The sequence below is a fragment of the Lotus japonicus genome, chromosome 4, assembly GCF_012489685.1.
Source record: "Lotus japonicus ecotype B-129 chromosome 4, LjGifu_v1.2".
NCBI lineage: Eukaryota > Viridiplantae > Streptophyta > Magnoliopsida > Fabales > Fabaceae > Lotus > Lotus japonicus.
In genome coordinates this window covers 80,373,630-80,396,819 of record NC_080044.1, presented here as the reverse complement: position 1 = coordinate 80,396,819, position 23,190 = coordinate 80,373,630, and the positions used below count along the sequence as shown (strand labels likewise).

General features: G+C 37.5%; 3 protein-coding genes across 4 annotated transcripts; 2 read left to right on the top strand and 1 right to left on the bottom strand.

Moving 5' to 3' along the window:
* Positions 1-843: 843 nt before the first annotated feature.
* LOC130713442 (transcription factor MYB96-like) lies at positions 844-6,968 on the top strand. The gene is made up of 8 exons (XM_057563208.1): positions 844-1,048; positions 1,144-1,273; positions 2,025-2,726; positions 5,211-5,250; positions 5,317-5,365; positions 5,449-5,728; positions 5,820-5,949; positions 6,745-6,968. The coding sequence occupies exons 1-8, from the start codon at positions 916-918 to the stop codon at positions 6,817-6,819; spliced, it is 1,539 nt and encodes a 512-aa protein (XP_057419191.1). The 5' UTR covers positions 844-915; the 3' UTR covers positions 6,820-6,968.
* Positions 6,969-8,946: 1,978 nt separating this feature from the next.
* LOC130710599 (mitogen-activated protein kinase homolog MMK2-like) lies at positions 8,947-16,822 on the top strand. Of its 2 annotated transcripts, XM_057559926.1 has the most exons (7): positions 8,947-9,035; positions 9,183-9,404; positions 9,494-9,623; positions 9,691-9,828; positions 10,311-10,643; positions 10,996-11,179; positions 16,392-16,822. In XM_057559926.1, exons 2-7 carry the CDS (start codon positions 9,220-9,222, stop codon positions 16,565-16,567), a joined length of 1,146 nt encoding a protein of 381 aa, XP_057415909.1. In that variant the 5' UTR covers positions 8,947-9,035; positions 9,183-9,219; the 3' UTR covers positions 16,568-16,822. The 2 variants fall into 2 exon arrangements, with proteins under 2 accessions (XP_057415909.1, XP_057415910.1); XM_057559927.1 differs by lacking the exons at positions 8,947-9,035; positions 10,996-11,179 and having other exon boundaries at positions 9,044-9,404.
* A 521-nt stretch (positions 16,823-17,343) lies between these two features.
* Positions 17,344-20,456, bottom strand: LOC130710598 (probable polygalacturonase). The gene is made up of 6 exons (XM_057559925.1): positions 20,300-20,456; positions 19,830-20,168; positions 19,355-19,475; positions 18,968-19,142; positions 18,673-18,743; positions 17,344-18,189 (listed from the first exon to the last, which is right to left on the bottom strand). The coding sequence occupies exons 2-6, from the start codon at positions 20,163-20,165 to the stop codon at positions 17,483-17,485; spliced, it is 1,410 nt and encodes a 469-aa protein (XP_057415908.1). The 5' UTR covers positions 20,166-20,168; positions 20,300-20,456; the 3' UTR covers positions 17,344-17,482.
* Between the last annotated feature and the right edge of the window lie 2,734 nt (positions 20,457-23,190).

Here is a 23,190-nt window from a genome sequence, read left to right as displayed (position 1 = left end):
ACCCGCGAAGCTAGCTTGGAGATCGCTGCTTGAGCACTCAAGACCCAAAACTTTCCCAAGAAGCCATATATACCTTTTTTAATCTAGTAAAATACCCTCTAGCATAATCCGCATTTGAGAATCCAGGCTCTGACACCTATACAGAGATAGGAACGCCAAACAAACCATTCTCCCCCTCCGACAAAGGCAAAGGTCCAGCACCATCGGAGGGAACCACCACCCTTGACTGAGAGGGCCGCCCTCTCTTTTGCTTCTTAGGACGCCTAAATATTGTTGTCTTTTGTATAAGTTATAAAAAAATATATAAATTAGTGTTGTATGTGAAATGCTGATATAGTTTTTGAATGTTCAATTTCAAAAATAAACTTCTGTATGGATTACAATCCAAAACCTACTCCCTTGTCATTTTCAGGAACATAATCCACTTGGTCCTGTTGTCATAACGATGCTGAATGAGAAGAAGGTGCATGAACAAAATATAAATGCTTTTGGTCTCTCCTTTTCTTCCCTTTTCTTACTTTGTGACTTTGAGGAGATCCATGTAGGGGCTTTGGTGATACGTTTGGTTACGTAATTGTGTAATACCTGGATCGTTCACATGTAATATTGTACGTAGAAAAATGGTTACACACTAATATATAACTATTTAGCTAGTTTAGAGTTAAGTTGATGGAATGTCATTTTAGGGTTAGATGGAGATGTGGGTCCTCTTGCATGGCCCCCAAGAGGTTCTTAATATACATGTCGGCCAGTGTGATTGTACTTTTAAAGGAGCTGGGAAGAGTTAGAGAGAGGGACTTAACTATCTGAGTCTAGCCACTTTGGGTAAAATACCAAAAAAATAAAAGAGAAGAAGAAGACCTTAGACATAGCAACAAGAAGCCTAGAGAGAATAGAGATCCGTGATCGATCGGTATGGGACACCATTCTTGCTGCAATCAACAGAAGGTTAAGAGAGGGCTTTGGTCCCCTGAGGAAGATGAGAAACTCATCAGATACATCACCACTCATGGCTATGGTTGTTGGAGTGAAGTTCCTGAGAAAGCTGGTAATTAATTCCATTCTACTTCTTCTTCTTCTTCTTTATAATGATTATTTCATCACAATTCTAACTAATTTTTTTCCTGATATTTATGATTTCAGGGCTTCAAAGGTGTGGGAAGAGTTGTCGCTTGAGATGGATTAATTATTTGAGACCTGACATTAGAAGAGGCAGGTTTACACCAGAGGAGGAGAAGTTAATTATTAGCCTCCATGGCGTCGTAGGCAACAGGTACATATATCCTATGCAATCAAATTCTCTGCAGCTCTCGGCTGCAAATTCTTAGCCCTTGCGAAGATTGATTTTGAATTATAACTAATCAGTTATTCAACTGATCATCCTTAATTTGTTTGCTCTTCTTACATTTTCTGCTAGTGTCGATCTTACATGTGCATTTTACTATTCCGGTGGTATAACAGCCTGCCTAAATTTAATTAGTGGAGTTGGTGATTGTATTTCTGTATTCATTGAATCAATATAGGACTTAGAGCACCAATGAGTAGTTGCACTAATTACTAGCTTAGTTGTTTAAAGTGACATGTTTGATTCCGATCAAGTGATGTCTCTCATTCAATGGAGAATACTGAATGGAAAAAATCCTGGTTAATTAGGAGAGTTCGCAGTGAAAATTCATAGCTCGAACAAGATTGCATTCCATACAAGATTTAACTGTGATAAAAAATCGGAATTCATAGAGCAGCTTATAAAAATGTGTATATAGACAGTATTGGATAAATCCCTCATTTCTAATTAGAGCTGATCAGTGATCATAACCAACTAGTATCTAACTAAGTACTACATACCTGAAAGGAGCAATCAACTGTGTCCTATTCTTTATTTCTTGGTAATATGTCTCAAGATAACCTCTGCAAATTAAGCATCGGATAGTTAAGTTAATTAATTGCTTAATTATCATTTAAACTATGGGCTATACATTTTTACTTACATATATTGTTAATTCTTGGATATGGGGAAAATGCAGATGGGCTCACATTGCAAGCCACTTGCCTGGAAGAACTGACAATGAAATAAAGAACTACTGGAATTCTTGGATCAAAAAGAAAATTAGAAAGCATTCATCATCAGTGTCTTCAACCACCAACATTGTACAAAATAATGTGGATCACTCCCAGTTCAATTATAATTCCAATAACCTAGATCATCACCTAGCCAACCAAGAAAACTTAACATCAAATAAGCCACCATTAATTCAACAAGAAACAACCTTGTTTTCCTCCACATGCCCCTTGTTCATGTTTGAGCCTACTTCACTAGATCATGTGACAGTAACAACAACAGACAGCAATATTAATAATGTGAGAGTCTCAGAACACTTGATTCAAGATGCTGAAACATCATGGAACTTGAGCAACCATCATCAATTGCAAGTTCATGCACTTCCACCTCCATCAACAACTTTCACTATGGCTGTGGGCTTGGACAACACTAATTATCTTCCACCTTTGATAGAGAACATGGAAGAGGAAGGAGATATAACTCTAGAGTGTTTTCAGAGACAAGGATTGCATTTGAATGAGTGGGTGGAAACCCAGCAACAACAATGTCCTAACTTTCTTTTCTGGGACAATGTTGAAGGACATTTTGGTGGGGGAGAACTAGCACCAAATTCATCAAATATGGGAACAATTACAAACACAACACTTTCTCCTTTTCCTTCTTCTTTGTGAGATTTCAATGATTGTGAAGACTGTCCCCTACTCTTTATAATCTATTTCCTTCTTGTGACCTCTCTAACTAGGAAGACAAAATTTCATCAATGGTCCAGGCTTTCTGAAACTTGCAGAGAGATTCTCCTTTTTCTCCTTTTGATTTTCCTTTCCCCTTTAATTTGATTGCTGATTTGTAAAGATTGTAAAAAGAGTGAAGGTAATTATATATTGGGTGTTTAAACATGGAAGAGGAAAGAAAAATAAAGGTGATTGCTACTAGCTACTGGCAGCTAGCAATGTTTGATTTTGAAGATATGTAAAGAATCTTCAATTTGCTCACTGTATACACGTGGTGGATTTGGAATAATGCATGGGTTTGCTATTTATTTTGATTTTTAGGATACATAAAGCATCTCAAATTTGCTACATATAGTTTTGAATTTCATCCTTAATTATTTATGATGATGCTCTAGTTGAGAGGGTTGTTCTCAAATTTTTTTATTGAATCAATAAAATGGTGCTTGGTGTTTGGTGTACAAAAAGGAATAAAACATTTGCAACATGTATAGTGACTGTGTTCTGCGTAAGTGATGGTTTTTGAATGATGACATTAATGGACTTTCGCCCTCTACATTTCCATGCCTTTTTATACAAGCAACCTGCAGCTGTCGCATGGAGACTAAAAGAGAAAAAAGCACAATTCCCAAATCACATGCATGTCCCCCAATTTCCAGGTATCAAATGCAAAAGTGAGAGAAAGGTTTCAAGCCATTTAAACCTTTTCACCAAAATGTCGTGCTTTTATTAAAAAATTATCACATTTGCTTAATTTTTTTAAGAAAATGTGAACTTAGAGTTTTGGACTCTCTAAGTATGTATTTGGTTGTAGAAGAGAGAATGTTAATGGAGAAAATGTGAAGAGAGTGGATGAGAAGAGATAAATAAATATAGTATTTCTAAAACGAAAGAGTTATCTTTCTCAAGAGTTATCCCTCTTTAGACTTTATCACAGGATAGGGTCTACGACTATCTCACGTCCACAACGTCATATTGGTCATCTTGGACCACCCACTATAAGATTTTTTATTTTTCACAATAACTCAAAAGTCTAGCCATTGAAATGAAAAAAGTGTCCCAAACTTCATGCAACAATTTTCGACGGGCTCATATTTCAGCGTTACCTATTCCATTTGGTAACAGTTTTCCATACTCTTTAGTAACACTAAGAAAATATAACCTATTGTGTAGAGAAAAACAACAATTATCACGTAATAACGGGTCCCTATTACTCTACAACACTTATTTAGTCTTGTGAATAATGTATTGTCTAAAACGAATCTTTTATGGCAACAGGCACGAGCTGGTTCCTAATGCATTTTTAGAAAATATTTTTTCCCCGTTGCATAAACCAGTGTTGTTAAAATCGAAAAGTGTTGCAGTGACCTTTCTAACTAGTCATTTTGTATGCTTGCCCAACAACTTTCATGATTCCGACCCTGACTTCTTGTTTCTCCATAGAGGTGTGCAATCTCGACGGTGTCCCACTTTTTGTTGTCTCCGACCACAACAAGCTTTTCTTTAGTCCTTTTGGCGAGAACTCTTTTGGGTTCAGAGTACTAAGTTGCGTCTTAGCATAGCCTACCACCTAGAAGTCGCGTACAAACATAGAGGTAATGAATCATGGTGTGAAGACATATCTTCGTTATTTTTTTGGACAAAGAAAACCTAAAGAGGTTCTAATTTTATATACGTCACTTGTTTGCTTGAGTTTGGAGATCAGAAGTGTTGGGGATAAGTCTACGTCGTCTCCTGCTCGCGAGTGGTGCAATCTTCGATCTTCGACATATCTCCTAAAATTTTGGGATGAATGGTAAGGATTAGCTTGACCAATTAACTAACATGTCCTTGGGAATAATGCCTAACCTAGGTTAGTGTTTTTGTCAACTGGTTTGTGGCGGAAAAAGTATCTTTTGCCACTTGCGGTTTGTCAAGATTTTGGATTCACCCATATACAGAACTCAGTCATTGTCACTAAGTTTTGCTTATGTGACTCACATGCGTTTCTCATGCGCTAAGCCTAGAGGACACTGAGTTGTGTAAATTGACGAGTCGCACTATTTTAAATCAGATAAAACACTAAGTATGAAGAGTGAGTCATCATTCTGTGAGTCTAGTAAGCAAAACTTAATGATAATGACTAAAGTAGATAGCTATCTTTATTTTTCAATGATTAAAAAGAAAGAAATAGTTTTCTAAAAAATTCAAAAATATATTTTCAAGACTAAAACCCATATTTTCTATATTTTAAAGAAGCAAAAACATGTTTACAAAGGCTGAAGCTATGGGCCTAGAGTCCATAGGCCTTTTTTTGGTACAGACCACACAGGCCTATTAGGAATAAAACCAGAGACATGAAAAAAGAAACATATATAAACGAGTTCTTATATAAAACCGATAGCAGTTTTAGGGTTTATAGCAATAGCAATTGCAGTGTGAAGCTCGTCACCTCCATCGCCGGCGCCGCACCTCGCAACCATGGTACGTTCTCGAATTTCTCCATTGTTTTCGATTTCCGGGATTCATGTGCGTTTTCATTTTGTTCAGATCATTTCGGAGAAGAACCGTAAAGAGATCTGCAAGTACCTCTTTCAAGGTTACGATTCATCATCATTGTGATTGCGTCGTCGTGTTTCATAATCTCTAGATTTCTGATGTGTTTCGATTTGTGTTGTTTAGAGGGAGTTTGCTTTGCGAAGAAGGACTACAACTTGGCGAAGCACCCAGACATTGATGTGCCGAATCTGCAGGTGATTAAGCTCATGCAGAGCTTCAAGTCTAAGGAGTATGTCAGGGAAACCTTTGCTTGGATGCACTATTACTGGTTCCTCACCAATGATGGCATTGAGTTTCTCAGAACCTATTTGAATCTCCCATCTGAAATTGTGCCTGCTACCTTGAAGAAACAGGCTAAGCCACCTGGTAGACCATTCGGTGGTCCACAGGGTGATCGCCCTAGGTGATTTTTCATTTCTCTTTTTTCAGATTGTGTTGTGTGTTTTTGTGTGTGTGATTCTGTGGCTGATTGGAATTTGGCTGATTTGAAACAGGGGTCCACCACGCTTTGAAGGAGAACGTAGGTTCGGTGGTGACCGTGATGGGTACCGTGGAGGTCCCCGAGGTGGTGACCTTGGAGGTGACAAGGGAGGAGCTCCTGCTGACTACAGACCTTCTTTTGGGGTAATCTTACTGCTTCTCTTTGTGTTTCATGTTTACTATAATTGTGTTTGTAAACTGTTTGTGGCCTGGTTTTTGTTATATTTGTTTGCTAGCTTGTGTTAGATTAGGTTCAATTCAATGAGGTTAGAATGTTGTGTGTTTAGAGTATAAAGGAAGCCTAGTTTTCATTATATTTGTTACTTGTTAGTTAACTTGTGTTAGATTAGAATCAATTAGGTTAGAATGATGTGTGCATATAGTATGAGGGAAGAAATGATTTATATTTTGTTTACTGGTTTACAATTTGCAGTTCCCAGTTATGGGCGACTTTTATTGATTGTGAAAAGTCTAGTACTAAGCCTAATGTGAGGAAATTATGATATCTATCTCTTAGTTTTGTATCAAACATTATATCCTATCAACTGCTGCTAGTTCTAGGCTTTCCTGCGGATTTGCTCATGGATCATTTGAGTTTTCAGCTTGCAAGTTAACTTGGATTATTTGGACAAGACTAATCCAATTATGTTCATTTTGATCCTTTAGTTATGTCTAGAACTAGAAGTACCCAATTTGTAAACTTGTTTTTATACTGAGCACAATGGAGTCTTCGATCTTTTTGAAACTGGCTTTTCTTAATAGGAAAAGACTTTTGTTATAATGATCAATGTATCCTAAATGTTCACTACTATGTTTGCATGTGCTCTATTCAATTTGGTAGGAACTAGTTCCTATCATGTACAAAGTATTGTCCCTTTACTTTAGATCAAGTGCCCCTCCATCTTTTTAAGTTTTCCTAAATTGGTTTGCATTTTGCAGGGTCCTGGTGGAAGGCCTGGCTTTGGCCGTGGATCAGGTGGCTTTGGAGCACCAACCAGCTCAAATGATGCTTAAGCATAATGGTTTCTGCTTTGTTTTGGCCTAGTTTTGTTAACTAGATTGGCTTGTCGTTGTAGTCAATGATAGACTCCCCCGCCAGAAAATTGTTTTATCGAACATGGCACTTTATATTTTTATTATTAATGAAGATTTTGAATTTTGAATGTTTCTGCTACTCATATTTTTCTGTGTGCAAAATTTGAGCAATTACTTTTGTTCTGATTTCACTTGTTGGAATTGTTGTCGAGCTTGGAATAAAGTGAAGTCGTTAATGCTCAATGATCATCATAGAAAAAACATGGTTACTCGATAAACCTTTCAAACAGCCATAATGTAGTGTGATAGTGTCTTTTCCATTCAGGAAAAAAGTAATCCTGCCAGGATTATCTCACAATCAGTCTTGCGTTCACAATTCTGCATCAAACACCTCTCTTTTTAGGATAAAGGTTGTATACTTGTATGAAGAGGTAGATTGGATGTTAGAGAACTTGTTTCATTAGTGTTTAAGTTAGAAAGTTTGCTTGCTGCTTTGCATCTAGGACAAATGATGGGGTTTATATATTATTCGGGCTCAAATGATATAAGGAGGATTGTATGATGTTTTTAGTAGTCTTAGTGGGGAGATATGGAGGGTTGTATGTTTTCAGTAGTTTCAGTGGGTGAATTTGGTTTCTTATTGTATTACACATCATTTTCTTTTTCATTCCATTTCCACCATTTTTTTCCTAATCATATCTTTTATTTTGTGTGTTTTGCAGCATAAGGATTTCAATTGGCCTGTTTAACTCTGCAGCTCTATTATCACAATTTTTCTTTACATATAACCAGTTAATTTTTAAATCACTTTTTAGAAGATTCTTCTCTTAAATGCCTTATGATCAATATTCTTTCTCTGGCCTCTTGGTTCAAATTTATTTGTTTTAATTAAATGAAAAAAATTATTTGTTTTAATTAAATGAAATTGTAAGAACTATATGAATGTAGCAAAAGTATGTCTGTTTGGAGGTTTAATTTTCAAGTTTTGTGAATGAAAAAAACTAACCTACCACATCGCTGGCCTCAGGGAGAAAAATTAATCTCGGACTATGGAGATAACATGATCAAGACCAAAAAATATAGCAGAAGTATATCTTGCCTTTATTACTAGTTTTTTAACTAACGGCACTAGAGTACTTAATAAAGGTGGATATCTGCATTTGGAGAATGTGTCATATAATTTGTTGTTGTCTTACTCTCTCCATTCTCGAAGATTGTTCTCTCCATTCTCGAAGAACATCTCAATGCCTTTCTTCACCAAACTCTTCCTCATCACCTTTAGAATCTTGTCCTGCTGTAACATCTCTTAGGCCTCACCGCCATTTAGCATTAAAAGTACACACATTGGCATAATAGATTCAAATAATGTTTACATCTTCAACGTCGAAAATTGATGCTCTGAATCATTGGAAATTGCAATAACAACATACATTTGACAAGTAAACTTTGCAGGAGCAAAACGTTTTTCTGCAGAAAGGTTGGCTGCATCTGATTACTATGAAACGAGTCAAACGCAGGGCTTTGTTTCTGCCAACAAAAGTTGCATTTGAGTATCCACAATTCCACATTGAGCCACGAACCCTGCATAATAGAATCATCCTACCTTAATAGAATCACTGAACACCTCTAAGAAATTCGTAAGCTTCAGTTTTGAGGATCACTTCCTTCATGTTCAGTTTATGAGCCCCTTTTTCTTCTTTTCTCTTTTCATCTCATGATGTTCTGCAGTACGTGGTGAATCACCAACCAGCCACACGTTTTATATGCAACTCATCATATCATATCATATGCAATTCGTGAACTCAGAATGGAACATGGTTTTAGGTGAGCACTAACCTAAAAGAGATATGAGCATGCAGTGTTCTAGAGGTTCAGGGATGCAAAAGCACACATCTTGTGACAAATCCAAAAAGCAACGATGCTTTAGAGTTCACGTTACAGTTTTGGCTTTTACAGGTACAATGATCAATGGCCAAGTACCAGCTCATGATCTAGAAAACCCCATTTCTGATTGTCATTGAATTAGACTTATCATCTCACAACTACTTTTTTCCTTTTTCATATGTTGTTCTAAAACCACATTTTTAACTGTCTCTTGCCCAAAAGTTTGTCCTACAAACATAAATATCTTTATATTTTTCTAGCTATACTTTTGGTGGTTTTAAAACTTGCTATATAGTCATTATATACCAAAGGTAGAGTATTGCATTACCTGTTTGGTATCCTTCCTCTAACCAAGTACCATGGGAAATGCTTTTAGATATTAGCTTAGCTAGATGCAATCTTTAACTGTGATTCTGGTTCAATTCTTCACCATTTGTTTTGTAATTTTGATTGGAAAGGTGAAGAAGACCTTCTATTCAAGTTGGAACACCAAACATGGCCACAAAAGAATCAAGTTCTGCTGCCTCTGCTTCTGCTGCAGGGGATGCTAAAATTAAGAGGGTTCTCACCCATGGTGGTAGATATGCACAGTACAATGTGTATGGAAACTTGTTCGAGGTGTCCTCGAAGTATGTGCCTCCCATTCGCCCCATCGGTAGAGGGGCTTATGGCTTTGTCTGGTAAGTTTTCTGTTTTATCTTCATGGAGTTCTGGTCTTTGCTCTTCATGAATTTGATGTTAGTTTGTTGGGAATGATTTTTCTTTTTAGTGCTGCTGTGAATTCTGATACACATGAACAAGTTGCCATCAAGAAGATAGGTAACGCGTTTGACAATATCATTGATGCTAAGAGAACACTGAGAGAAATCAAGCTCCTTCGTCACATGGATCATGAAAATGTAAGGACTCATTTCTTGTTTCCTACAATCTTTCCTTTCTGTCTAAACATGCTATTATCTTTCACAGATCATTGCCATCAAGGATATCATACGGCCCCCCAAAAAGGAGACCTTCAATGATGTATACATTGTTTATGAATTGATGGACACTGATCTGCATCATATAATTCATTCTGACCAACCTCTTAGAGAGGAACATTGTCAGGTTCGGTTCAAATGATATTATTGGATCATAATTGCATGACTTTTAAATTTTTCTGGATGATGTCTGTCTTGAATATGTTTGCTAATATAACTATATATCTATCTTTGGTTGCAAAAAGTATAGATTCAAGTATAACCTTACTACTTTTCTTGGCAGTTTTTGGTCAAAACATAAAAATTAAGGTGCTTTAATATTGGATTAAGATCATAAACTCTGGACTGATCATATGCCGGTTTAACATTCATATTCAGTACAGAACATTTATCAAAGTCAATGGTATTGAGAAAATATTTTATATTTAAGTAATAATTTTTTTTATATATTTGTACTATAGTGAGACAGATAAATCTGATTTCTTTATTATGACAAGACAAGTTTCTCACAAAATATATTCTACTCAAGAAGTATTTGAGTTTTGATTTGTACTGTTCAATTGAGCTGGAAATTAAGCATGAAATTGATGTTTCATGAAACTTTTGCAGTACTTCTTATACCAGCTGCTACGGGGGCTGAAATATGTGCACTCAGCTAATGTTTTGCACCGTGATCTTAAGCCCAGTAACTTGCTGATGAATGCAAACTGTGACCTTAAAATTGGAGACTTTGGTTTGGCAAGGACAACATCTGAAACAGATTTCATGACAGAGTATGTTGTCACACGTTGGTACAGAGCCCCGGAATTGCTTCTTAGTTGTTCTGAGTACACCTCTGCAATTGATGTTTGGTCTGTTGGATGCATATTTGGTGAAATTTTGACCAGAGAACCCATGTTTCCTGGGAAAGACTATGTTCACCAATTAAGGCTTATAACTGAGGTATGGTTTTGGTGCTTTCATTCGAAGTTATGATCTTCTGAAACATGCTAAGTTTCTAATTAGTGTATCGCGTTACCTATATATGGCATTAGTTTATTGGTAGCTTCCCTGTGATATCTTGATTTGGTTATGATGTAATAAGCAACTATCGGTTTTTGCTTGTGTATTTCAGTCCCAATCAGAGTTTGATTGGTCTCATAAGTACAATAATATCATGTTCCATCTTCAATGTTATGTTGTTATAGTCAAAGGAATATGAGGAATGCTATAAGGTGATTTTATGGTTTCATGTAAACTGATGGATAGAAGTTGTAACACCATTTTTACACGCTGTTTTCCTTTTGCATTAAAGTTAATAGGGTCACCTGACGATGCTAGCCTTGGATTTCTCCGAAGCGATAATGCTAGAAGATACTTTAGACAATTCCAACAATACCGGAAGCAAAAATTCTCAGCTAGATTCCCTAACATGTTGCCTGAGGCATTAGATCTGTTAGAAAAGATGCTTATCTTTGATCCAAACAAACGCATCACAGGTATTCTTGTACAATTTGAGTTTCAGGGCTAGATTTATAACTTTCTAAAGGAGAATGATAGGACAGAAGGTTGAAGAAGAAGAAGAGATGAAGAGAGAAAGAGAAAGAAACCAGAGAGAAGGAGAGAAAGTTTATTCACTATTCAACATGATTACAATTGATTAGTTAACACCCTTTATACTAACCTCAACCGTCTAACAAACTAACCAACTCAGCTTAACAAACTAACCAACTCAGCTTAACCAACTAACAACCCAGCTAACAGTAAACATCTGTAACATATCCCTCCCCTTAACAATTTCCTTGTCCTCAAGGAATAACCCGAGAATTCTCAGGGACAACAACAGTAGTATCAAATGTAGGGTACTTCAGTTTGAGGTTATACAGAACCTCCCAAGTAGCTTCTTCCTCCATTTCACCTAGCCACTGAACCAGCACCTCAGTGACTGCCTTGTGCCTGCGCTGAACCATTCGTCTCTTGAGGATCTTAAAAGGAGCCTTTGGCTGATCCAAATTACCCCACTCTAAAGGAAGTGGTACATGTGGCATAGCCGGTGAAGGGCATGGCTTCAGCAGAGAAACATGGAATGTAGGATGGATCTTGGACTCAGGGGGAAGGGCCAGAGTGTAAGCAACCTTGCCAACACGGTGAAGCACCTGATAGGGTCCAAAAAATCGTGGAGATAGTTTTTCAGAAGCCCTGTGTTGAGTGGAACTCTGCCTATAAGGCTGGAGTTTCAACAAAACCCAATCTCCCACAGAAAATTCCCTATCTGTTCTATGCTTGTCAGCCTGTATTTTCATTCTGGCTTGAGCCCTCATGAGATTGGCATGAAGCTTCTGAATCATTTGCTCCCTAGCTGTAAAGCTCCTGTCCACCGCGTCCACAATAGTGCTCTGAGGACAATAAGGAAGATGGATTGCTGGTGGCTGACCATACACCACCTCATAGGGAGTAGTCTGGATAGCTGAATGATAAGTGGTGTTATACCACCACTCAGCTAGTGGCAACCAGGTGACCCATTCCTTAGGTCTTTGCCAAGTCATGGCTCTAAGGTAATGTTCTAAACACCTATTCAGAACCTCACTCTGACCATCAGATTGTGGGTGATAAGCAGTGGTGAGGCTTTGAGAAATGCCCAGCTGCTGTAAGAAAGCAGTCCAAAATGTACTGGTAAACAGAGGATCCCTATCACTGACAATGTTGGAGGGAGCACCATGAAGCCTATAAACCTCTTTGATGAAAATCTCAGCCAAAGTAGAAGCTGTATAAGGATGAGTGAGGGGAATGAAGTGAGCATACTTGCTCAACCTATCAATGACAACCCAGATAGCATCCTTTCCATGAGACTTAGGCAATTTGTCAATAAAGTCCATAGCAATGCTCTGCCAAACGCCAGCAGGTATGGGGAGTGGTTGAAGTAAACCTGGACTAGCAACTCTCTCATACTTACACCGAAGACAAGTCTCACACTTTTGGATAAAATCAGCAACATCCTTACTGAGTCCCTTCCAGAAAAATAAGGACTTAATCCTAACAACAGTAGCCCTTATACCAGAGTGCCCACCCTGATGAGAAGAATGCAGCCATTCCAAAATCAATGTTCTGACTTGAGAATTATTAGGAATCATCAACCTATGTTTCCTAAACAAGAAACCATCCACTACAGAATAGTGAGCATGCAGTTGAGGTTGGGCTAGGACTTGAGAGATGAGCTGCTGTAGAGCCTCATCAGCTGCATAAGCTTGAGTGAGTAAACCCCATAATTCTGAGGAAACGGAAGAAACTGAGAGCTGGAACAACTCTCCATGTGAAGCTCGAGAGAGAGCATCAGCCACCACATTCTCTTTACCCCTTTTGTACTGAATCACATAAGACAAGCCCATCAACTTAGTGACCCATCTGTATTGAGCTGGTGTGGATAATCTCTGCTCCAACAAAAACTTCAAACTTTGCTGATCAGTAAGAATAGTAAACTGCTGAATAGCCAAATACTGGTGCCATTTAGTAACTGCATGGACCAAAGCCAATAGCTCTCTATCATAAACTGATAAGAGTCTATTTCTGGGAGATAGGACCTTACTAATAAAGGCCACGGGATGCTTGTCCTGTAGAAGAACAGCACCAATTCCAGTACTAGAAGCATCAGTTTCCACTGTAAAAGGCTTCTGCAAATCTGGAATAGCAAGCACAGGAGCTTGGACCAAAGCATTTTTGAGCTGGAGAAAAGCTGCTGATGCTGCAGCTGACCAATGGAAACCATCTTTCCTCAAAAGATCTGTCAATGGGGAAGCCAGAATGCTATACCCTTTGATAAATCTTCTATAGTAGCCTGTAAGCCCTAAAAACCCTCTCAGCTGCTTAATAGTCACAGGTTCTGGCCAATCCTGAATAGCTTTGATCTTTGTGGAATCTGTAGAAACCCCTGAAGCTGAAATAAAATGGCCTAAGTACTCAATCACAGGAGTAAAGAAAGCACATTTGCTCCTTTTGACATAAAAGGAATGCTTCCTAAGGACAGCAAACACCTCTCTTAGATGCTGCAAATGAGCCTCAACTGTAGCACTATACACTAAGATATCATCAAAAAATATGAGCACACTCTTTCTTAGAAATGGAGCAAAGATAGCATTCATAGCTCCTTGGAACGTTGAAGGAGCATTTGTGAGTCCAAAGGGCATAACAACATACTCATATTGCCCTGAATGTGTTTGGAAAGCTGTTTTTTCCACATCCTCAGGCCTCATCCTCAATTGATGATAGCCAGCTCTTAGGTCCAGCTTAGAAAAAATTTTAGCTCCACCCAGTTCATCCAATAAATCTTCCACCAATGGGATTGGGAACTTTGCCTTCACAGTCATGTCATTAAGTTTTCTGTAATCTACACACATTCTCCAACTTCCATCCTTCTTTTTGACCAAGACAATTGGTGAGGCAAAAGGAGAAGAGCTAGGCTGAATGACCCCTGATTCCAGCAGTTCCTTCACCATTTTGTCAATGACATCTTTCTGTGCAGGGGGATATCTATATGGCCTGAGAGAGACAGGATTTGACCCATCTTTAAGGATGATCTTATGATCATGAATGCCCCTAAAAGGTGGCAGCTGAGCAGGTTCCTCAAACACATCACTGTAGTCCTGCAAAATTGCTTCTTTATGAGCCTGCAACTCCTCATTCCCTCCTTCTGAAGATAGTCCAGAATTCCCTGATTCAGTGGCCTTGATGGTGCAGCAAGCCACTTCCTGAAAACAAGGAAGAATCTGTAGTAGGAAGCTAAACTTATCTTCCCCAACCATATGGTGTAGTTTGGCAGCAGTGACCAACTTGTTCTCTTTTTCCTCCATGGCCTGCAATCTGACCATCTCTGTTCCCATAGCAAACTCCATAATCAAGTTGGTAAAATCCCATGATATTTTGCCCCTTTGTCTAAGCCATTGCATACCCAAAATGAGGTCACAACTACTTAGAGGAATAGCAATTGCATTATCAGTAAAAGTGTAACCCTGCATTTTCCATGAAATTCCCTCACACCAACCAGTGCCTTGTATGATTCCCCCATCTGCCACTGTTATTTTTACTGGTTGCAAACACTTAATCTTGCTCAACCCCTCATGGCATAATTTTTGGTTAATAAAATTGTGTGTACTTCCTGTATCTATCAACACAAAAATTCTCTTCTTGCCTAGCCAACCAGTCAATCTCATCATAGGATATTCTGAATCACCATCCAAAGCATCTAAAGAAATTGAATCACCATGCAAAGCATTAAGAGAGACTTTAGGAACATTTACCTCAGGTCGAGATTCTTGTTCCACCCCCTCCAAAAGCTCTTCTGACTCAAGACCATCTACTGCCATAAAGAAGACCTGAGACTTCTTTCTTTGGGGACAATCATGCCCTGGAGTGTACTTTTCATGGCAAAAGAAGCACAGATTCTGAGTACGATGTTCATCCATCTCCTTAGGAGTGAGTTTCTTCTGGAATGTGTAATTTGGCTTGCCCAGAATACCTTCCTGGTTGTTTTCCCTAACAGTTTTCCTCTCAATCGCCTTCTTCTCCACTGTTACAGGTGCTACTCCCTTCCTTTCACTCCAATTGCTGTAGGTTTTGGTCACTGAATTAGATTTCTTATGCAACAATTCCAAACTTCTCTCTTGCAATTTAGCAATTCTCATTGCTTCCAGCAGAGTGCGAGGACCAAACATCTTCACCCCAGTACATAGCTCAGGATTGAGGCCTCCAAGATAACACTGAAGCTTCAACGACTCAGAAAGCTCTGTTCTACATGCAAGATTGTCAAAAGCTTCATGATATTCCTCAAGATTTCCCTGTTGCACCAATCGTTTGAGCTCCTCCATCGGCGACTCAAATTCAACCCCAAATCGTGTTCGCAGCGCCGCCGCAAACTCCGGCCAAGTCACTCTTCCCACCGTACCTTGCTCCAATCCCTGAAACCACCTGAACGAGCTCTCGTCCATGGCGATACTGGCAACAGCGACACGCTCGCCTTCAGGAGTGCCATCCAACGCAAAAAACCTCTCGCACTTAGCGATCCAAGAATCGACATCGTCCTTGCTGAATTTCGGAAAATCCAACCTCGTGAGGCGAGTTGGCATCCTGTGATCTCCATCGCCTGGTGTTCTGCTACGTCGTGCAGAAGCCAAGTCGGTGACCTGCAAACCAATTCCACGCATAGCTTCCTGGAAACCATTGAATTGCGTCTCGAACCGAAGTTCCAGTTCACGCATGTGGCGGGCGATGCAAGGATCCATCGCTGCCATGATTCGCTCCTCCGCTTCACGAATCGAACTCTGAAACCTTGTTGCTTCAGCCATGGCGGTTCCGTGAATCTTAGGGCTCTAGATACCAATGATAGGACAGAAGGTTGAAGAAGAAGAAGAGATGAAGAGAGAAAGAGAAAGAAACCAGAGAGAAGGAGAGAAAGTTTATTCACTATTCAACATGATTACAATTGATTAGTTAACACCCTTTATACTAACCTCAACCGTCTAACAAACTAACCAACTCAGCTTAACAAACTAACCAACTCAGCTTAACCAACTAACAACCCAGCTAACAGTAAACATCTGTAACAGAGAATCCGGGTATAAGGGTTCCCTTCCGGGTATAAGGGTTCCCTTATACCCAGATTCTCTTTTAGTTTCTTCTCTTTTTGTTTCATATTTATGAAGTATTTTCATTTATTTGCAGTTGAAGAGGCACTTAGTCACCCATACCTTTCATCACTTCACAACATCAATAACGAGCCAGTTTGCCCAAGGCCATTCAGTTTTGATTTTGATCAACCAACATGCACTGAAGAGCAGGTCAAGGAGCTCATCTGGAAGGAATCAGTGAAGTTCAATCCAGATCCTTCGTGTCAGTAATCCTTTCATGTTTGTATAAATATAACAACATAAAACCTCTTTCCCTTTAAATGTATTGCATGTTCATCATCATTTAGATGATGTGCTAAGGACACAAGTTCGCTTCCTTGTTGTAATCTAATCCTAAACCAATGAGGATATGGAAACACATTTCTCCTGGAAAATGGGTGATCTTTAGAAATCTTGCTGGAATGCTGGACGTTACCATTATACACATTTATACGAATAATGAAAAATATGCTGTATTGTGCTGAAGTTTGATTTAGGAGGGATGGGGTGTAAGGCATTGACAAAGAAATATGATGATGGCAAAGATGTAGGTATGTCATGGAGTCTCTTTCTTAGTACTTGGAAAATAATCTTAAAATGCGCTTTCTAGTTTCGATGCATGTTTGGAAGCCCTTCTATAATTGATCTGCCTTCCCTTTTTGTAACATACCCAGGCTCCCTCCTTTCCAATCACTAAGAAAAATAATTCCAATCAAAGCCCTATCTAAGTAAAGCTTCGTCTGTTATTTTTCCATCCCCAGGGGAGTTTGAGAAACTAATCCAAACATGCTATAAACCTGGCACCATTTTTGCCTGACTTCGCATATGGTTTTTGGTGAATATCCTTGTTACATGGCTGAACTTGTTGACTGTGAAAAAGTGATATGTTCGCTAACACTAAAGAGTAGGATTAACTGTGAATCAATGATAAATCTGCATAATGGAAGTATGAAACTATATATATGTTGAATTGAGAGCAAGGTTAACGCGAAAAATCAACAAGCAGATGGGAAAAGCACATATTTATTGTTGAGTTGGTCCTGTTTCATTAGTATCCAATATTCCAATGTTTTAAATACAAGCAGCATTTGAAGCATAATGTTGTTTGGTTTGTTTCCTAGAAATAAGCCATTCCTTTTACCCTTATCATAAATTCCTTCTGTAAGTACACGTCTGAACCTTGACATCTTCAATGGCCAAATTGTCTTCTGGGAAGGAACATGCTCCAAACTTCTCTTCTGCCTGCCCTGGCAAGAGTTCACATGGCTCAGGAGTCACTCCACTGGAAATCCCGGAAACATCAGTGCAAGTCCAAGGCACTTTTTTAGCCTTCTTGGCCAGTTCAATGGTTACATTGGATATGCAAATTCCAGTAAAAGGGGCACCGGATATACCCTCCAACCTTGCTGCCATGGTCACATTCTCAGCAACCATGTCACGGTAGTTAATGTTCTCAATCACAGGAATTGCGTTAGGATCATAGTTGTTGTCAGCATGAGATCCATAATCCCCTGTCATCCAAAATACCCATTTCATGGTTTTCATAGTCATCCTTCTAACATATATGTCCCTGACATAGCCTCCTCTTCCAACAGCAGTTTTGATCCTGACCCCTGATTCTGAATTAATGGCTAGAATGTCCTCAGCTCTTACATCCTCAATCCCACCAGACATTTCACTCCCTAAAGCAATCACAGCACTGGTTGGAGAAATGCAAGTGAGTCTTCTGATTACAAGGTGCTTTGTTGGCATTCCATAAGATATACCATACTCATCCCAACCACTCTTCACAGCCACACAGTCATCCCCAGACACAATATAACAGTCTTCAATCCGTGTGTTTGTGCAAGAGTCTGCATCAGAACCATAAATGTTAGTCAGTTGGGGCATGATGTCTAGACAATTCATTGTATTATCTTAGAACCCTGCTCACACACTCATAGAAGTTTCTCCACAGAATTGATCATGCTTTCAGAGTCAATTGTAGTAGAGTTTCTACACTGAGTGCGTGTCTGGATCAGCATTGTTGTCATAATTGATTTTTGATAGAAGTGACTAGTAAAATTGACTGTGATAAAACAAAGTTAAAAGTGAAGTGATTAATGTTTGGTTTTATTTAGGAGAAAATTGGTTTTTGTAGGCACTGTTGTGAAATCCCACAAATGTTTATGTCTAAAGGCAGAAGCTAGATTTTGTAGTTTCATCCCAGAATTGATTTTGAAGCTAGAATATGAAATAAAACAACAAAAATCCTAAAAATTTATTGTAAGAGTGGAGAATCAATTATGATGTTTACAAATAGCACCAAACACCCTATGAGATGTTCACTAACTTACCAGGGTTGATGCCGTCTGTATTTGGGGATGTCACAGGAGCAAGAATTGTGATGCCTTGAACAATAACGTTGCTGCATTCAACTTCTTAATATTAAAATTTAAAAGACATGAAACAGTTTGATAAATTTTCCCTGTCAACTTCTTAATATTAAAATTTAAAAGACATGAAACAGTTTGATAAATTTTCCCTGCAGGCTTGATGACTAAAGGAAATGTGATGCATTTCATCAAGGTAGTTTGAAGAGCAAATGACTAAAGATTGAAAATAGACATGGCAGAGAAAAAAAATATAAACCTGCAATAAACAGGATGGATATTCCATGATGGAGAATTAACCAAAGTGAGATTGGATATCTGAACATTATCTGAATACATAATTTCAATCAGGTAAGGCCGGGTATATTGTAGCTGCTTATTGTGGAATTTTTTCCACCACAGATCACCTTGTCCATCTAATGTGCCATTGTCCCCTGGAAACAAATTTATATTCAAGGCTTATATTCAATAATGGAAACTGGAAAGAAGCAAATTTTTAGTCGGAATAGATATCTAGAGTCTGTTTGGATACTAAAGAGTACTTAATAGAGTTTATCTAGTGTATTTGTTAGTATAGTTTCTTTAATAAGTGTTTTTTTGTCAGTATCCAAACGGGCTCATAAGCTCAAAAGCACTAGTTCATTACCAGTTATGATCACATCTGTGAGGTGGGTTCCAAAAATAAGACTGCTAAACCTTCCACCTTGGGTATCCCTCCCTCTACCATAAGATGGAAGAGGATCAATCACTGGCCACTCATTTTCATCCTAATACAAGAGTTGCAATACAAATACAATATCAGCACAAACTACATCTAGTGAATAACAAGTTAACAACATTTGCATATTGATCAAAAAGAGCTTATAGCATGTTTTGAAGTCATTCTACAATTAATTCTGAAGCCAAAATCAATTTTTGCGAGAAGTTTCTGTAAGTAGCTTTTGGGTGTTGGAATTGATTTTGAAGTCAAAATCAATTTTGGTGAGAAGCTTTTGTAAGTAGCTTCTGGATGACAAAATTGATCCTTAAGCCAGAATCTATTCTATGGAGAAGCTTCTGGCTGCCAAAATTGATTTTGAAAAAAAAAAAACTGATCCAAACATGTTATTAAGCTATTAAACCTGAGAGCCAAGAATCACAGCATCCTTGTGAATGAATAAAGTGAAGTGGCTGGTGAGATTGAAGCTTCCAGTCAACCATCTTCCTGGAGGAACATAAAGCTGAGACCCTCCATTAGATGAGTACTGGCTCAAATGTTCTATGGCTTTCCGAAAGGCTTGTGTGTTCAAAGTTGTTCCATCACCAACCCCTCCAAAATCTGTCACTGAGGCACTGTAAGCTCTGCAGTTCACAGCACAGTACTCGAAATTTTCCAGAACTGGAGTTCTTACACTCTCCACCACATGCAGGCTTGGCAGAACAACCATCATAAATACTAATAGTAATAGAACATCCATGACCTATAAAATTCCACAAGCCAAATGATTTTGGGGTTTCCCAGTAAGAAACATGAATAAAACAAGGTATTCAACCTCTCTACTTCTAAATGCTGGAAAAGAAAGATGAGAGTAAAACAAAGTTGTTCTTGTACCTGAGTATTTTTTGGGAGAGAAGTGAAGAGTAGTTGAGCTATTGGTATATGTTTACATAAAAAGACATTGTAGACTTATATGTGTGTGTGTTTATATATATGAGTATTGAGCATTAGTTTTCGGCTTTTCGCTTTCACCTCACCCAACCACAAGTCATGTTTCTTTATGTAATATGATAACAGAAACGTGAGATGTAACTTGCAGTTTCAAACTTAGTCCATAGAGTTATTTTGGATTTAATTCGATAGTGAGTTTTAAGAAGAGATAAAGATTAAACAGAATTGATGTTTCCAATTTTTACATTTTAGGTGGGATTTGTCAAATTGGTAAATTCTATGCTCAAATAGTAATAAAAAATGCATCTTAGATTAGATTTGAGACTTACTGTTACAATTACATAAATATCTGCCTAGTTCAAAAGTTAAGTGCTGAAATATCTGCATAATTTGAGTATTTTAGTGCATTGCTATTTGCTCTATGCAAGGCCTTTTACTATTTTCAGTTTCACCTCCTTTTGCTTTCAATTTGCAAGCCATTTTATTTCACCTTATGGTATGGTTCTTCTTCCCTAGCTAGTAGCTAGTCACACACTTAGTGCAGGAACAAAGTATAGCACGCACGTTCATTTGAAGTTTTAAGTGGTACACTATCGCTTCTGCTTTAAGCTTTAGCAGAGAGTGGCATGGGCAATCGGTGCCTTATCTTCCACCAAATAAAAATATAGACACGCACTTGCGTGCCTCTATTCTTCACCATAACCATTTCATTGGTGAGCATGACCTCTTACATGATCATACCATCCACTATATGGGGAAGAGAATAATGATCAATGATGCACTAATGAGGGTTTTATGTGGCTTGCCCCCCATAATAATAGTAGTTTTCATTGGGTGATTATAGGTATTGGATAGCAAATAGCATTATTTTGTTGGGGGAGGAGGGTCCACATTATCACGGAATGTTGTCAGCACATGTCCAACCATTACCATCCCGTGAATATTTCTAATCACAGAGAATCAAGACACTCCCATGATGCTAATGTCTACATGGCCAACACTTATTGTCACGGGCCAATTTCATTTTCCTGTTGTTATAAAACATTGTTGTCCACTTTCTTAAGTAATGCACCTTCGGGCTGTACAAAGGAAGATAGCATTATAGTTTTTAAAGAAAATTCACATTTACATAAAGAAATCCAAAATTATTGTAGAGGGATAAAAATCTTAAGGAGAAGTAATTTGCATGTTTTGGAAGAGATTCACAACTGATTTATAATTAGAAATACCTAACAGATATGGCGAGCCTAAGAAAAAGTAAGATCACTGATCACATCCAATTTCTTAATTTAAAGACAATGAATCGAGGTGTGAGCACCCATTTTTATCCGGTTCTTTTCTATATTAATCTTAATTTTAAAGTTTAATTAAAAAGTCTGGAAAATATTAAATTAGAAAAATAAAAAAATAAAAATCCGAAATTAATTAAATAATAATAGAATTAAATTCAAATAATAATAATAATAATAATAATAATAATAAAAATTAAAAACAAAATTAGATAATTCCAGGGAATATTAATTAAAAGATTCAAAACTTATTAGGAGATTTTTATAGTCAAGCCTTTGATCTTCTACAAGAATAATTGAGATGATTTCAAGAAATAATTAGAGGCACCGAAACCCTATGTAGACGGTTATAAATAGATGATGTTCTTGGTGGTAAAGACACGTCCAGAGTGGGAGAGAAAACAATTGAGTAATCACTTGTGAGTTGTGATTTCATCTTTAAACTACAATCTAAAACTAAGAGATACGAGTATGAGAGTGAATTTCATTCTTGTCCGATTGTGTAAAGCGGGGCATGGTAGCATTGTCATCATGTGATTAAAAGTTTCTTTCTTCTTTAACCAGGTTACTCTCGTCTCTCCTCTTTTCTTGTTAAAGTTTGTGTTTGACTAGATAAAATAATTATTATTGTTGCTTGCCTTATGTGAGGGTCTGTGGACTGTGGTGTCTTTTCCCTTGTTTGCTTAATTTTTAACACCTTGATTGAATATTTTATAAAGAGCTAAGCATAGAAATTGATATGAGAAGTCGAACATGTTACAAAAGAATAATTGTTGGACTATGTTTTCTTTAATTAGTTTTAGTGTGTTTTATATATAGTTTTTTTGTGTTTTATATATATTTTTCTGTGTTTTATATACTGCCTGGATTGATTTCCCTTATTCGATATGTTCTTTGATTAAGTTCTCGTGTTCATTATCTTTCTTCGTCGTTTCCATTTTTTTTCACCATAAGATTTGTTTTATTTAAAAAAAAATCACAAATTCTTTAATAAAATAATTAAATATTAAGTATTTTTATATTAAGTATATATTATATATTGTTAAATGCTGCTTTTTTTACTCTTGTAACCAAACAGATTCACACCTCCTAATGTCTCAAATTAAATTAAAATGATTAAATAATGATCAGATTTTAAAATAAAATAAAAAAACTCATCAATTTAAACTAATCTAGAACAAAATTAAGACATATTAATATATGACATTTTCAAAATTAAAAGACACAAACCAACTAAATATTCTCTCAAGAACTACGTGACCTTGAAGTCTCAATTGCACATAGAAGATACGAGATGCGAGCTTTAAAGTTTGTTGGGCCAAATTTCTGAATAAAAACTTTTCTCCTTTATTAATAAATAAAATAGATAATTTTAAAGTTTGCACAATTAATCAAAGTTAACCATTTTAACAGATGTTGGCCCGACAAACTTTGACCCCTACGTATCCCCCTATGAGCAATGGAGTCTTCAAGGCCATGTAATTCTTGAAGAAAATATTTAGTTGGTTTGTATCTTTTAATTTTGAAATGTTTAATCATATATTA